Source organism: Meriones unguiculatus, chromosome 21, assembly GCF_030254825.1.
Source record: "Meriones unguiculatus strain TT.TT164.6M chromosome 21, Bangor_MerUng_6.1, whole genome shotgun sequence".
Lineage (NCBI taxonomy): Eukaryota > Metazoa > Chordata > Mammalia > Rodentia > Muridae > Meriones > Meriones unguiculatus.
In genome coordinates, this window is record NC_083368.1 from 10,328,563 (window position 1) to 10,343,537 (window position 14,975).

Sequence of the window (14,975 nt, forward strand, 5' to 3'; positions counted from 1 at the left end):
TGTTGGCTATCCACACGGAAGAGAGATCTTTATTTAGTTCACATATCAAAAGGTTAATTTCTTTCAGAAACACATCTATAGGTACAGTCAGAAATAGTGCTTCACCGGCTATTTAAGACATTCATTATTCCAGTCAATCTGACGTACAGAATTAATCATCATAATGATACTTGAAGGGAGATTTGTGTGAACAACGTGAGAAAATTATTTTAGAAGGAGCATTTCAAGGAGAAAACAGCATCATGCAAAGGGCTCAGGTGGGTGTGTACAAGTGAGGGGGGCTGCCTTGAAAGTGTTTGCCAGAGTGTTTGTGAAAGGAGATGAGAAAAATTTCCAACAATTTCTCAAGAATTATAAAAATATCATTAAAACACGGCTGTTAAAGTGGGTTGCCCTCATTGTGAAGGTGACTACAGGAATCCAGTGTTATTCAGAGAAGCAGCGTTGGTATGACAAGAATTTGGACTATAGAACATCTCAGGTTTCCTTCATGACTTGCTAGTTCTCCGATAGCAAATAGGAAGAGGCAAGAAGAACAGACGCTGTGTTCTTTGGAATAGGGTTCTCAACTTTCCTAATGCTGCCACCCTTTAATATGTTTCCTCATGTTGTGGTGACCCCACCAAAAATTATTTTTATTCCTACGTCATAACTGTAATTTTGTTATTGTAATGATTCATTATGTAAATATTTGTCTTTTATGATGGTCTAGGAGACTCTTGTGAAAGGGTCATTCAACCCCAAAGGGGTTCACAACCCGCAAGTTAAAAACCGTTGCTCCATGGTAACAACTTATAGAGTAAATCTCTCTTTGTGTATCAAAGGGAATTTATTAAAATGACTTACAGACTGACCCAACAATGGCTGGCTGTGAATGGAAAGTCCAAGAATGCAGTAGTTGCTCAGCCCACAGGGCTGGTTGGCTCAGTTGTTCTTCAGTATATGCTGGAAGAAGTAGGCTCTAATGTCAGTGAAGGAGTGGTCTTGCAAGAAAGGTGAAGGAAAGCAGGCAAAGAACAAAAGCTTCCTTCTTCCATGTCTTTATATAGGTTTCCAGCAGATTAGATCTAGATTAAAGGCATGTCTTCCTACCTAAACAAACAAACAAACAAAAACCTGCTTGATTAGAAGTGGATCTTCCTACTTCAAATTAAGCAAAAATCTTTTCATTCTTTAATTCCGTATGTAGTCAAGTTGACAACCAAGAATAGCCATCGCAGAGACCAAGAAGAGCAGACACGGCAGAACAGGGCTTATGACTGAAATGGTAAAGGGCCAGGCAGAGCAGGTCAACATCTAGAAGGTTTAGCAATGCATTCAGATGTTTAAAAATATCACACAGACCAAGGAAGTATGTTTACAGAGCAGTGTCTTGCCCAGCCATGCCAGAGGAAGCACAGTCAGGTGAAAGGCTAGTGTTGGAAGACTTATATAAAGCTTTGGGCAGAGAGCCATGGAAAATTTAAAAAAGAAAATAAAATAAAAGCTATACTCTGAGACTCTGCTGGAGTTTTTCCCTTAGTATGACTCACAGAGATGCGAAAGGGGAGGGAAGAGAGGACCCTGCAGCTCAAACCCTAAGAACGTGTCATACTTCCCTGAACAAGAGTCATTGTTGTCATTTTATTTCTGAGTCAGGGTTTCACTGTGTAGCCCAGGCTGATTTAGATTTCATTATGTAATCCAGACTGGACTCAAATTCTCTGGGTCCTTCAGCATTTTATCTCCCCAGTGTTAGGACTGTAGATATGTTCCACCATCTCTACTTACCCACATGAATGTCTTTCTGCCTAATATCAGGATTACGTATGTATTTGTTCCCCATTGTTTTAGCTTGCATAATTGTTTAGCAGTTAGAACATTAAAGTCTGATAGAGAAAGAAGGCGTAAGCCCAAACACACTTCTTTAATTAATCTGTCTCTGTACCGTTGTTTTAATTATGAAGACTTGTGCAGAGGATTAAAATTAATTAACTGTACCAATTAAAAAGACACAACAAAGACATTTCCTCAACCATGTTCGTAGCAGCTATATTTATAATAGCCAAAATCTGGAAACAACCCAGATGTCCCTAAACTGAGGAACAGATACAGAAATTATGGTACATTTACACAGTGGAATATTACTCAGCAACTAAAAACAAGGAAATCAGGAAATTTGCAGGCAAATGGTGGAATCTAGAAAAGATCATCCTGAGTGAGGTATCCCAGAAGCAGAAAGACACACATGGTATATACTCACTTATAAGTGGATATTAGCCATATAATTTACGAAAAACATACTAAAATCTATACACCTAAAGAAACTTAGCAAGAAGGAAGACCCCAGGTAAGATACTCTGTCCTCACTCAGAAAGGCAAATTGGATGGACATCAGAAGAGGGAGAAAACAGGGAACAGGACAGAAGTCTACCATAGAGGACCTCTGAAACACTCTACCCAGCAGGGTATTAAAGCAGATGCTAAGGCTCATAGCCAAACTTTGGGCAGAGTGGAGGGAATCTTATGAAAGAAGGAGGCAAAAGACCTGGAGAGGATAGGAGCTCCACAAGTTGACCAACAGAACCAAGAAATCTGGGCCCAGAGGTCTTTTCTGAGACTGGTACTCCAACCAAAGACCCCTTGGAGATAATCTAGAACCCCTGCACAGATGTAGCCCATGGCAGCTCAGTGTCCAAGTGGGTGTCCTAGTAAGGGGAACAGGGACTGTCTCTGACATGAACTCAGTGGCTGGCTCTTTGACCATCTCCTTCCTGAGTGGGGAGCAGCCTTACCAGGCCACAGAGGAAGACAATGCACCCAGTCCTGAGGGGACTTGATAGGCTAGGGTCAGAGGGACGAGGAGGAGGACCACTCCTATCAGTGGACTTGGAGAATGGCCTGGGAGGAGATGAAGATGGAAGGGTGGGATTGGGAGGGATAAAGGGAGGAAGCTTCAGCTGGGATACAAAGTGAATAAACTGTAATTAATATTAGAAAAAAGGACTGGTTTTGCAAGTGGATGTTTACTAAACTTCGACTCATTTGCATAGATATTTACATAGTAAAAAAAAGAGACAGGCTAAATACCGTTATTTTTTCATATATATATATATATATTTTTTTTTCTTTTCTTGCCATAGGTGCCTTCATTTGCAAGATGGTGCCATTTGTGCAGTGCACAGCCATTGTGACAGAGATCCTTACTATGACCTGCATTGCTGTGGAAAGGCACCAGGGGCTTGTCTACCCTTTCAAGATGAAGCGGCAGTACACCAATCACAGGGCTTTCACAATGCTAGGTATGTTTGCCATTTTGTATCACTGTGACAAAGCACCTTAATCTAAGAACTTAAATAAGAATGGATTCTTTTTTGCTGGTTGTTTCAGCCTGTGGTCTGTTGGCTCTCTTGTTTTTGGGCCCTTGAGGCACATCTTGTCATGGGGAACATGTGCCAGAGAAGGATGGCTTACCTCATGTTAGACAGGAAGCAGAGGGACAGAAAGCAATGGTCTAGGGACAAGAATGCCTTTTAGAGTCAAATCCTTAGTAACTTACGCCTTCCACGCAGACCTGTGTCCTAGTGGACCATTCAACTCAAATTTATCAAGGAATTAATATGCCTTTGAAGTTATAGCCCTCACTTCTCAAATCTGTCAGCTGACAACCAAGCCCTCAACACTGGGATCTTTAAAGGACATTTCAGATTCAAAGAGTAACAATAGGTAAGACCACCAGGTACGCCAACTCTGTGCTAGTGCCATTTCTCAGTACAGGAAAAAGAAATAAGCATATCTATACCTTTTGAAGGGTAGCTTCTCACGATGGGTAAGTATCAGGGTGTGATTGGAGAGGCCCAGTCTTTTCATTTTAATATATCCAACTGTTCTCTCCTTTCTCAATTTTGAAAATGTGTCATTTTGAGTATTCCTCATTTTAAACCCTAAGCTTGTAAGCATTGCATTCACCTAATCAATGATAATTATATCTAGGGCATTGCCACAGTAACGTTCGTCAGACCAGGAGGCTGCTCCTCTGAAGTAGCTTTTAAGCTTACAAGGGCAAGTGGTTTGTCAGAGAGCAAGGAAAGTGCTTTTTAAGAAACCTGAAAACCAAATTATTTTCCTAAGAAATGCCATGTATCCAGATGTTCGGTAACTGTTACAGAAGGTCACAGGGTACTAGGAAGCTAAGTAGAGTCCTAATATCCCTGAAAAGAACAAAGTCTGTCTTCCTCCTGATTTTTGAAGATACTAGATACTCACTTTACTGTAACTGTCCCCAGTGAGTGTGTTATAACAAACAGCAGGTTCAAGGAAGTATCCTAAAACCTAGCACAGTAGAGTGGGAGAATTTACCATTCACTGATGATGAAAACTTGACATGCATCGTTGTTTCAATCTGTAATAGCTAAATACCCTGAGGTAAAGTGAGCAGCTAATATGATAGTGAAAGAGAGAAACTTCACTAATGTTCACATGACAGGAATAAGCAGAGTTATTAGTTACATGAATGTACCCAGTATCTGAATGCAGGATTCTAGAAAGCACTACTGAAGTCTTTGCAATCCCAAAGTTATTTTTAAGCAGTTGGAAGTGAGCAGACAAATTGATAGGGAGAAGAATTCATTGATTACTGTGAAATTTATGTCATATCTTCTGTAAAAACAATTCAAATATCTCTGAGCTTCTAATAATTAACAACTTTCCAATATTCCACGCCAATATACAGGTGTAGAAAGAGCTTAAAGGAGTCCATGGAGAAGGAAGATCATTAAAAAGCAAGAGAAGTAGGGTGACTCTCAATGTTGTAAGTGCAAAGATGGTAACAAGCAGTTAGAGCTGTTCCAACTGAAATAATCCAGAGATAACAGCAATGTTCGAAAACCAGGATGCCCTCATGTGGGCTGGTGTGCACTCTTCCCTGATATCTTCCTGTCACTTTAACACCGTGAACCATCCCTGTCTTTCACTGACCCTGTGCCTCCTGCCTGAAACTGCCTAGACTCCAGGCTTAGGCTGGGGACACAGGCTTTCTCATCCTAACAATGTAACAAAGTGTATCTGTAGTGCTTTTCTAGCCCTAGGGTTTCCTTTTCAGGAAGGTGAAGGTCCCAGTAGGGTTGACAATGAGCTTAATCCAATTAGACTCAATCCCTCTGGAATCTGCTAAATTGGAAAAATGATTGGACATATAAGATAATGTTATGCAAACAGAGTAGAACAAATAGGTTTATTGATCCCAAGTCAGAGACACACAGAAAGATTTAAAAGCCCTTAGAAGCGATCATGGTAATATTTATGGGTAATGTCAATTGTGTTTGTCCTTCTGGTAAGCCACAGTCATGGCTTGAGTCTCAGTTCCTTGAAGCTACAAGTAATGCCCTGTTTTCTAAATGATAACAAAACAAGTAAAGAAAGAGCAATCAGAAATTTATCCTCCTCTTATTCTGCTAAGATTCATAGACAGAAATGGCCTTTAGTATAGTAGTTAATCTATTCTTTCTTTGCCAATGGCATATAATTAAAATAATTTCAACAAACTCCCAGAGGACACGACATTTGGAATGAATGCTATATTTTTGTTTATTTGTGTTTGTTTTATTAATACCTATTTTCTAAGTGAGTAAATGGTGCTATGTAATAATGCTCAAGAGGAATATATTTTGAGGCTTCTGAGTAAGATGATGACAAAAATAAACCATGTAGCTTCTTTGTACACAAATAACAAACTTTGTAAGAAAGACATCAGAGGGAAACTCCCTATTCACACACTATCTTCTAAAATGTATCTTGGAATAAACTTAACCAAGGAAGTGAAAGAACTCTAGAATGAAAACTTAAGAATGCTGAGGGAAGAAACTGCAGAAGACACTTGAAGTGGGAAGGCTCCCCCCAGGCTCATTCATTGACAGGGTTAACATTGTGCAGGTGGCTTATATTATCAAAACTGATCCCCAAATTAATACAATTTCCATCAAAATCCCAATGAAATTTTCCAGAGAAACTAGGAAAAGCACTGTTAAAATTCATGTCCACAAAGACACTGAACATAATAAAGTCAACCCTAAGAAAAACAAACACCCCACCAAGGACCATGTATGGATATAACCTAGAACCTCTGCTTGGATGTAGCCCATGTTAGCTCAGTAACTAATTGGTTTTCCCTAGTAAGGGGAACAGGGACTTTTTCTGACATGAACTCAATGACAGGCTCTTTGACCTCCCCACCTCCCAAGGGAGGAGCAGTCCTACTAGGCCACAGAGGAGGACATTGCAGCCAGTCTTGATGAGACCTGATAAACTAGCATCAGATGGAAGGGGAGGAGGACCTCCCATATCAGTGGACTTGGAAAGGGGCAGGGAGGAGATGAGGGAGAAAGGGTGGGATTGGGAAGGAATGAGGGAGCGGGATACAGAGTTAATAAAATATAACTAATAATAAATATATATAAAAAAACCAAAAGCCAACAACAAAAAACACCCCCCCAAAAAAAAACCCTCCCCAAACCCAATGCTACAGGTAGCTCAATACCTGACCTCAAATTATGTTACAGAGACATGGTTGAAAAACAGCACAGTGCAGGCAGAAAAGCAGGCATGTAGACCAGTGGAACAGGAGACTCAGATACAACTCACACAGCTATAGCCACATAATTAAATTTTTATTACATTGATTTATTTCATCACACTATTTATTTGTGTGTGTGTGCTTGTGCGTGTATGCATTTACACTGTACATACTTGTGTCTGCATCCCACAACAAAAGTGTGGAGCTTGGAGAATCATTTGCAGGAGTCCGTTCTCTTCTTCCACTGTATGGGTTCTGAGACTCAAGCTTAGGTCCTCAGGCTCGACAGCATCTTTACTGGCTAAATCATCTCACTGACCTCAGCCACATGTCAAAAAAACATGTAGAGAGAAAAGATGTCCTCTTTAACAAATGGTGTTGGGAAAAGTGGTTTCTAAATGTTCAAGAGTGAGGCTAGATATATATTTTTCACATTGCTCAGAAATCAATTAAAAATGAATTAAAGAAATAAGTGTAGATCCTGGAACTTTGAACTTGCTGGAGGAAAATATATAGTGCAGACTATTCCCAAGAACTGACAAATATGGGTACATAGAATAACAGTCACCAGAGTCTGTGGAGTACCACACAAGATGGGAAAATCTTCGCTAAGTACACATCAAATAGGATTGATATCTAGAACATATAAAGAACTGCAAAATTAAAATGCTAGAAAAATTGAAATCAGACAGTGGGCTAAAGAACTCAGTAAACAGTTCCTACGAGAAACAACACAAATGGCCAGTAAATTCTTGGAAAAGCATTCACCATCCTTAGCCATGAAGAAAATGAAAATTTGAATTGCGTGAGATTCCATTGCACCACATTCAGAATGGTTGATCATAAAGAGAAAAAAATTGCAACAAATGCTGATGAGGACGTCAGTAATGAAACACATCACTGCTGTGGGATGTGAAACGGCAGCCACTAGGGATGTCAGTCTGAAGCTTTCTTTAAAAAAATGCAGCTACCACATAAATAGAGCTCCTGTGTGCACCAGCTCTCAGCTGTAGACTCCACATCCACATCCCCCAGGCATGCGTCCATAATTACTGCTTTCATTCACAATAAGTAGGAAATAGAAATATCCCAGATACCCATCACCATAGGAAAGGAATAAGAATATGTGGTGCATTTATAAGTGGAATTTTTTTAGTCATAGAAAGTTATGACATTTGCATGAAAATGAATGCAAGATGTAATGATTATGTTAAGATCTTTCATTGCTACTTTCCTCTCTCTTTTTTTCTCTCTCTGTCTCTCTGTTTTTCTCTTTCCATCTATGTGTGTGTGTTTCTGTCTTTCTGACTCTCACATACACACGATTTTCTAGTTTCTAGTTTCTGCATATGAGATAAAACATGAGGAATACATCGTGCTGTGGGGTGTAAAACTGCAGTCACTAGGGAAACCAGTCTGGAGCTTTCTCAAGAAAACAAGAGTCAGCATGTGCTCCAGATACACCATTCAGCTGCATTCTGTTTGCCTGAAGGACTCCGAGTCAACATCCCTTGTGAAAGCAGAGGGGTTCCTTTTACTAGGGGATACACCCCCCAATAGGAGGTAACAGCAGGAGTAAGAACACTGGAAAGAGAAGTATAGTGTGTAACGACAAGTAGGCCTAATAATATAAGGCCACAATGAAACCCATTTTCTCCAATGTTAACTTTAAAATTAATGGAAAGTGCGTGTTTTGGGCGCTAAAGAGATTGCCCATCATTTAAGAGAACGTTCTGCTCTTTGAGAGGACCTGATTTCCATCCCTCATTTTGGGTTGGGTGACTAACAATTGCCTGTAACAGTTGCCTGCACCAAGGAACTGAATACCCTCTTCTGCCTCCATAGGTACTTGCACACATGTGGTATTCACTCACACAGAAACATAAATAAAAATAATAAAAAGAAATCTCTTACAATGATAAATAAGTTAGATTTGAAGAAGAAACGATAGGAGGTGGTCTGTAATATGTTCGAGTTGTTTATTTCAGGGCTGGAGATAGGAGTCAGTGCTTAAGAACACTGGCTATTTTTTCCCAGAGGATTGTTGTTTGCTTCACAGCACCCATACATAATGACTCCTAACTGACTTTAATGCCAGTCCAAGGGCATCTGACACCCTGTCGTGGACTCCGTGGGCATCAGGCATGTGCATTATTTACAGACATACATGCAGACAAAACACACATAAATAAATACATAAACAAATTAAAAATTTAAGAAGTTATTCATTAGCCCAGCAAACATGGATCAACTTCTACTAAGGGCTAAGAATTTTCCTTACATTCTCATTTGAAGAAAAAGAAGGGGGGTGGGGAGTAAGTGGATTGTCCTTGCCCAGCAGGACTTTAGGGGAAGTTGAGAAGACAAGAATAAGAGACATGATGTGGGTGGCCCAGACTCACAAAAAAGTAGTGTTCGTTTGGAAATGACAGCAGCCATCAAGTCACTTAGGGAAGGTGACTTCTGAGTTATCCTGGAAACAAGCCTATAGGTGGACAGTGATGATAGAGTGGCCCATCCATGTTACACATGTAATGTGGATCAGGGCAGGGCATTCTGGGATTCAGGAATGGACGTGAACTGCCATACATCCTTCTCAGTAGGGCTTACGTGGGAAGACGTGCTGGTGGAAGGAAAGAGTTAGGATGTGGGTTGTCAACCTGTACTGTAGAATGTTGAGTTTGACCTTCTAGGTAATGCAGTCATACAGAAGAGTTTTTAACACACACACACACACACACACACACACACACACACACACACACAAAGCCTTAGGATCTGGGGAGCTGTCTCAGTGGGTAAACGAGGGTGTTTGCTGTGCAAACATGAAGACCTGATTTTGGATACCTTACACCAACATAAAAATACAGGTTTGCCCAGACATGTCTGTAACTCTACCACTAGGCTTGGGGAGGTAAGAGGATTGTGGGGTTTCTTGGCCAGGCAGTCTAGCTGCAAACAGTGAGCTCCAGCTTCAGTGAGAGACTATCTCACTGCAATAACCTGGAAAGTTTTAGATCAAAACACCTGATGTTCTAATCACACACGTACACATACACAGGCACACATACACAGGCACACATACACAGGCACACACACACACATCCCTCCCACTCATCCCCTACAGCCCCACCTTTAGAATGACCAAAGATAATTGCTCTACCCCATGGCAGAGAAGATGGGAGCACTGGAGACCAGGGATCTTGATAATTAGAGAATTAAGCATGCATATAGTTTACTGAGCTTTGTTACATTTTTCTGTCATGTTTTTGCAGGTGTGGTGTGGCTGGTGGCCATCGTCATAGGATCACCCATGTGGCATGTGCAGCAACTTGAGGTAGACTCAGGCCTGAAATATTTTCTCGTCCTTCCTAATATTTATTTTTTCTTCCTTTGAGAATATTGTGGTGAATTTCTATGACCTCATCTATTTCAGTGAAATCAGATGTTAAAAATTCTCTTCTTTGTTACCTAAGTCTATTAGATCCTATACAGCTAAGATTCAATGTTAAGTTTACAAAGAAATAAGTTCTAAAGTGACCTTATCCACTTTTTTGGATTAATTGTACTTCCTAGAATATCCTAGACTTGTTAAATATTCTCATATGTTCAGTGACTGTTTTGACTTTTATTTTAAGTCACGTAAAATTGTAAGAGATTGTCTTCTGGATAGCTGATATTCCTGTTGTCCTAGCCATTGACAAACTGAAATGGGAATTAGAATCATGCCCAGCTCTTGAGTTTCTCCCTCTTTCTTCAATCCCCACAGCTTTCATGAGATTCTCCTGATACGTGTAGGGGTTTACTATAAAAGAGCAGCTTAGGATGGTAGCTCCCGACAGCTTAGCCTGTCTTCTGGGGTGTATGTGAGCATAGCTTGAAATGTAACACAAGCAATAGTCTTCAAAGACAGGAGGGCATCCATCACACAGCCCAAAATGTAATTATAAAGCAATGTATTTCTTTGTACTTTGTTAAGTAGAGATAGACAAATGTAAATCTTTCCTGAGCATGCCATATCCTTCAACTAGGATTCCAAATGAGACCTGAGATGAAAGTACATTGAAGAAAGTCGCCCAAGGGCAAGGGTGCTATCCCAGCAAGTGCACTCCCTAATACTTAAAACTCAAGAATAAATAAAATAAAAGTGTGTGTGTGTGTGTGTGTGTGTTTGACTGATATGTTGAGGGAGCTGGCCTCTGTGAGAGCAGAAAGTGGCTTTACTCTGTTGCCACCTATGAAAATGTCACCTGAGAACTTCATAATGAAATATGGATGAAACTTTGAGCAGGCCCTGCAATATCTCAAGTCATATAGATAATTAAATTCTTGAGGCTCACGTCAGTCAAAAGAGCAGTATCCATTCTGCTAGAAGATGCCCAGGCTAGTGCCACGTCACCTAAAACCATAACAATGGTCACTTTAAGACTTGATGCTCACTCTGGCAGCACACACATTAAAATGGAATAGTTTAAAATCTTGTCCCTGCTCTAGTTTGAATTGTTTACAGGCTCCTGGGTCTGTCACCTACTCCCCGCAGTTTGGCATCTCTTGCAGGGAGCAGCAAAGAGAGGAGAGATGTCTTGGTACTGGCATGGGTGTGGCCCACGGCTAACTCTTTCTATCTGGGATTCCTAATAACACCTTTGAGGTTTGGGATGGGCCTCCGTTCTTCAGCCCATTAATCATTTCAACAGCTGCCATGGCTGGTTCCTTCTGTTGGTACCTCCCATACTGCCAGCAGCGTGTTTTATAAATTACAAAATCTAATTTTCAGTCCTGAACCTCTTTCCCTGCCCATATTGATAAAACAGATTTATCATTTTAGTAAAATGTTTTATCGTGTATACTACATGTATAAATCATTTAATTTGCAGAAAATGTGTCTGCCTGATCTAATAGGCAAAGCCATGCTCATTGCTAAACAGCAGTCAAATCTGATTTGCTTCTTGTCAGGAAAAAGTCAGATTTCAATTTTGAAATAAATATATTAATGTGCATCCCAGAACCGTGCTCATTCTGAAACTCTATTAGAGAGAATTCAATTGAGTGTGGGAGCCTGAGCCTGTTCTTGGATGAAAGGCAGCATCAAAGCCAGCCAGTCATGATGATGCTGTCTTGCTCTGTTTTATCTGGGCTCTCGCAGGAGTGAGCTGACTCACAATCTTCAGAAATGTAAATGAGAGGATTCAATTAAAATTGTTCTTACTTTTTTCCCCTCAGTGGATACAAATATGAATTCACAGCACTCCCGACCTCATCAAAATGCCACATTTCCCTAAATCTGGTTTTCTTGAATAGAAGTTTACTCAGGACAGAGAAAAGCAGAAGTCTTGCCCAGTGGATTTATGTTGCCTGGGTCAGAATGGTTTTGATGACATGAGTCATTTGAATTGCACTCAGCAGCAAGGCTTAGCTTGGATGAGGGATATGGCTGTCTGAGTTGGAGCAGGTGCTGACAGAAATGGGACTAGAGATGGAGCTCAACCCGAGCCACAGTTGTAAACAGTGGAAGACTGGAGGAATGTTTACTTAGAAATAAACCCAGGTTAGGGGTACAAGTCATTGATAGTGCATTTGTCTACATCTGTGCAAGGCTGGAAGTTTGATCCCTATGGCCATAAAAAAAATGACAAAGAGAATCTGAAACTAGTTGCCAAGAATCCATCTTAAGATGTGTTTGCAGAGCCTTTGCCGGGCTCTGGCATAGTATGAAGCCATCTGGAGAGTCAGTTTATCACTGAGCTTTAGGATCTGTCAGTGCATGGCCACTGTGGTCACTGACCCTTGTGGGCTCGGCCTACATGGAGTCAGAAATGATTTCATTCCCACATCTGTTTTATTAAGCTTATTGGTCATTATCATTCCTAGTTGTGCACATCAATAAAACAAGGACCACAGCTGAAATTGTCTTAATTTTGAACTGATGTTAAAGATGGGTGATTAAATTTGCTAGGACTATAAGCAGAAATGTACCATTTGGAACTCTGCAGTGACTGAGATTCAGTAAGTCCTCTCCTTATTGTTGCCATATATTTTAAATGTTTACTTTGCCTCTGAAAGGAGACTTTTAGCGTTTGATGCTATCTATCATTGTTGTGATCAGTGAATTTGGAACTTGGAAGGCGAGTTACTCAGAATAGTAACTTATTAAATGAATACAATCAAAATGCCTGTAGGTTTGCAATAGTTTAAAATGCAGCATCTCATTCACGTCAGTATTTAAAAGCTACCAGCTGCCTTTCCATGATCTTTACAATCTGGTGGTTCTGACATGAGATGGTGGTAGAAATGTGGCTAGGTTTCCCTTACTTTGAAGAAGATTGATCCTTGCCAAGTCTGTTTCATCAGAAATTGAGGAGGCTAATGAATCAGCTGAATTCATATTAAACCGCCTAACAAATGATGTACAATAGCTTTCTGTGTGTGCTCTCAGCCAACTGAAAGTCATGGCCATTGGAAATAAATGTTGAGAAAGATAAAAAGTGAATGTACCTGATGTAGTCCTGCATTCATTTAAAATCATAAAGCACAAAAAATCAAAGCCTTAATGGTTCAGGGAAAACCTACAATTTACCACACACAATAGCTCTAAAGGCAGTTTCAAGTTTGAAAATTATCAGCAGCTGTGTGAGAGGTCTTGGAGATGGAATGCCCTTTGGGTGCTGATTTCTGGAGTTTGTAACTGGATTGTTCTTACTTTAAAGATTAAGTATGACTTCCTATACGAAAAAGAACACATATGCTGCTTGGAAGAGTGGAGCAGCCCCGTGCATCAGAAAATCTACACCACCTTCATCCTTGTCATCCTCTTCCTGCTGCCTCTCTTGCTGCTGCTTGTCCTCTATGGTAAAATCGGTTATGAGCTCTGGATCAAGAAAAGAGTGGGGGATGGCTCAGTGCTCCGAACTATTCATGGAAAAGAAATGTTCAAAATAGCCAGGTCTGTTCATTAAAGCATTTGCCAAGTGTTCAAAATACGTTTCATTAGTTGTGCTGGAAGAGACAGCTGCCCACGCATCATTTCTAAATCAGTTTGAGAGCATGGGCTTGAAACCATGACGCTGTGGGCTGGTGTCAGGACCCTCTGGCTTCCTCCTCCCTCGCTGCCAGCAGCATTAGGAATATGCAGGACACTTCGCCTCAGAGGAGCCCAAGTTCCCCCATGAGCAAGGCCACCCATCTGCATGTGCCCTTAGCCCCTACCATTTGAGGATGCTCCTAAAATACTGGGATGGCATGAAAATCCTACGGAGCCCCAGAAAGCTACATATTTTCAGTGGTTACATTTAACAGAGGCAGTGCTCATTTTATTTATTCCTGTCAAGTTCAACACACACTTTCCTGCTGCATTTGGAGTTCCTGTGACATAATTTATGTCGAATAACTGTTAAAACAAACAAGCAGCATCTTGCCTAGATTAATGAGTTGATGGGATTTTATTAATTCTTCAAGTGTGCAGTGACCTCTAGTGCCCAGTTTGTATAAAGAAAACTTTCCTCAGCAGAGACCACTTCCCAGAAAAAGGGTTACCGGGACTGAAATAACAACCAACGAGTCTGGAAGTTTGAACTGAAAGCCCCAAGCAAGTGTGTAAATCTGAGCAGATGTAAATTTAGTTTTTGAGGAATGAATAAAATCAGCTAGAATCGCTGGCTGACTGTATTAAACAAAGTTTTAATTCTATCCTTAAGGCTCACCATATTTTATAGATACTGATATTTAGCTATTAAAGGTCTGGACTGCTTTAAACACATGCTGAGTGAATGAAATCCGTGTCACTGAAGAGACACTCCTAAACCCAGAAGGCATCATTTACTAGCCACCCTACTGTGAATTCAGCTTCTCTCCTCCCCAGTTTCTGCCTCTGTCCACCAGCTTGTTAAGAAAATGAAAGACATACTTTATATCTGTAGCCTAGTGGAGTTCCAGACTCATACTAACACTTATCACGGGAATGCGTAAGGTATGGAGGCTGTAAAGACAAGGGAAAGCTGATGGCTGCCCACAAACGGCTTCAGGAAGTCCACCTACACCTGAAAAGGGTGAAGTGGGCTCACACTGTAAAGCATTTGTTATCGACCTAACCCATCTGCCGAGGCAAAGGTAACCAATGCAACACTTCCTTGCAGGAAGAAGAAAAGAGCTGTGATCATGATGGTGACAGTGGTGGCTCTCTTTGCTGTGTGCTGGGCACCTTTCCACATCGTTCACATGATGATTGAATACAGTGAGTGCCTCTCTCTCTCAACCATTTTCTACGATAAGACACATGAAATCATCGCTTTCTCACGGGTTGCTGTTCACTTGGAGAGTCAAATATCAGATACTTAACACTGCTTTTGCATGTTAAAGAACACCATCCTGTGGCAGGCGACTGCACGGCTAGGACTAGTCACCTATAATTGTAAAAGCTATAAAAAGC

General features: G+C 40.7%; 1 protein-coding gene across 1 annotated transcript in view; it reads left to right on the forward strand.

Annotated features, from left to right (window-relative positions):
* Positions 1-14,975, forward strand: part of LOC110558245 (pyroglutamylated RF-amide peptide receptor-like) — an 86,416-nt gene that overhangs the window by 68,413 nt on the left and 3,028 nt on the right. The window contains exons 2-5 of the mRNA XM_021653051.2: positions 3,123-3,281; positions 9,826-9,887; positions 13,258-13,493; positions 14,683-14,780. Of these exons, the coding sequence (XP_021508726.1) occupies positions 3,123-3,281; positions 9,826-9,887; positions 13,258-13,493; positions 14,683-14,780 (555 nt within the window). The remainder of the gene's footprint in view (positions 1-3,122; positions 3,282-9,825; positions 9,888-13,257; positions 13,494-14,682; positions 14,781-14,975) is intronic.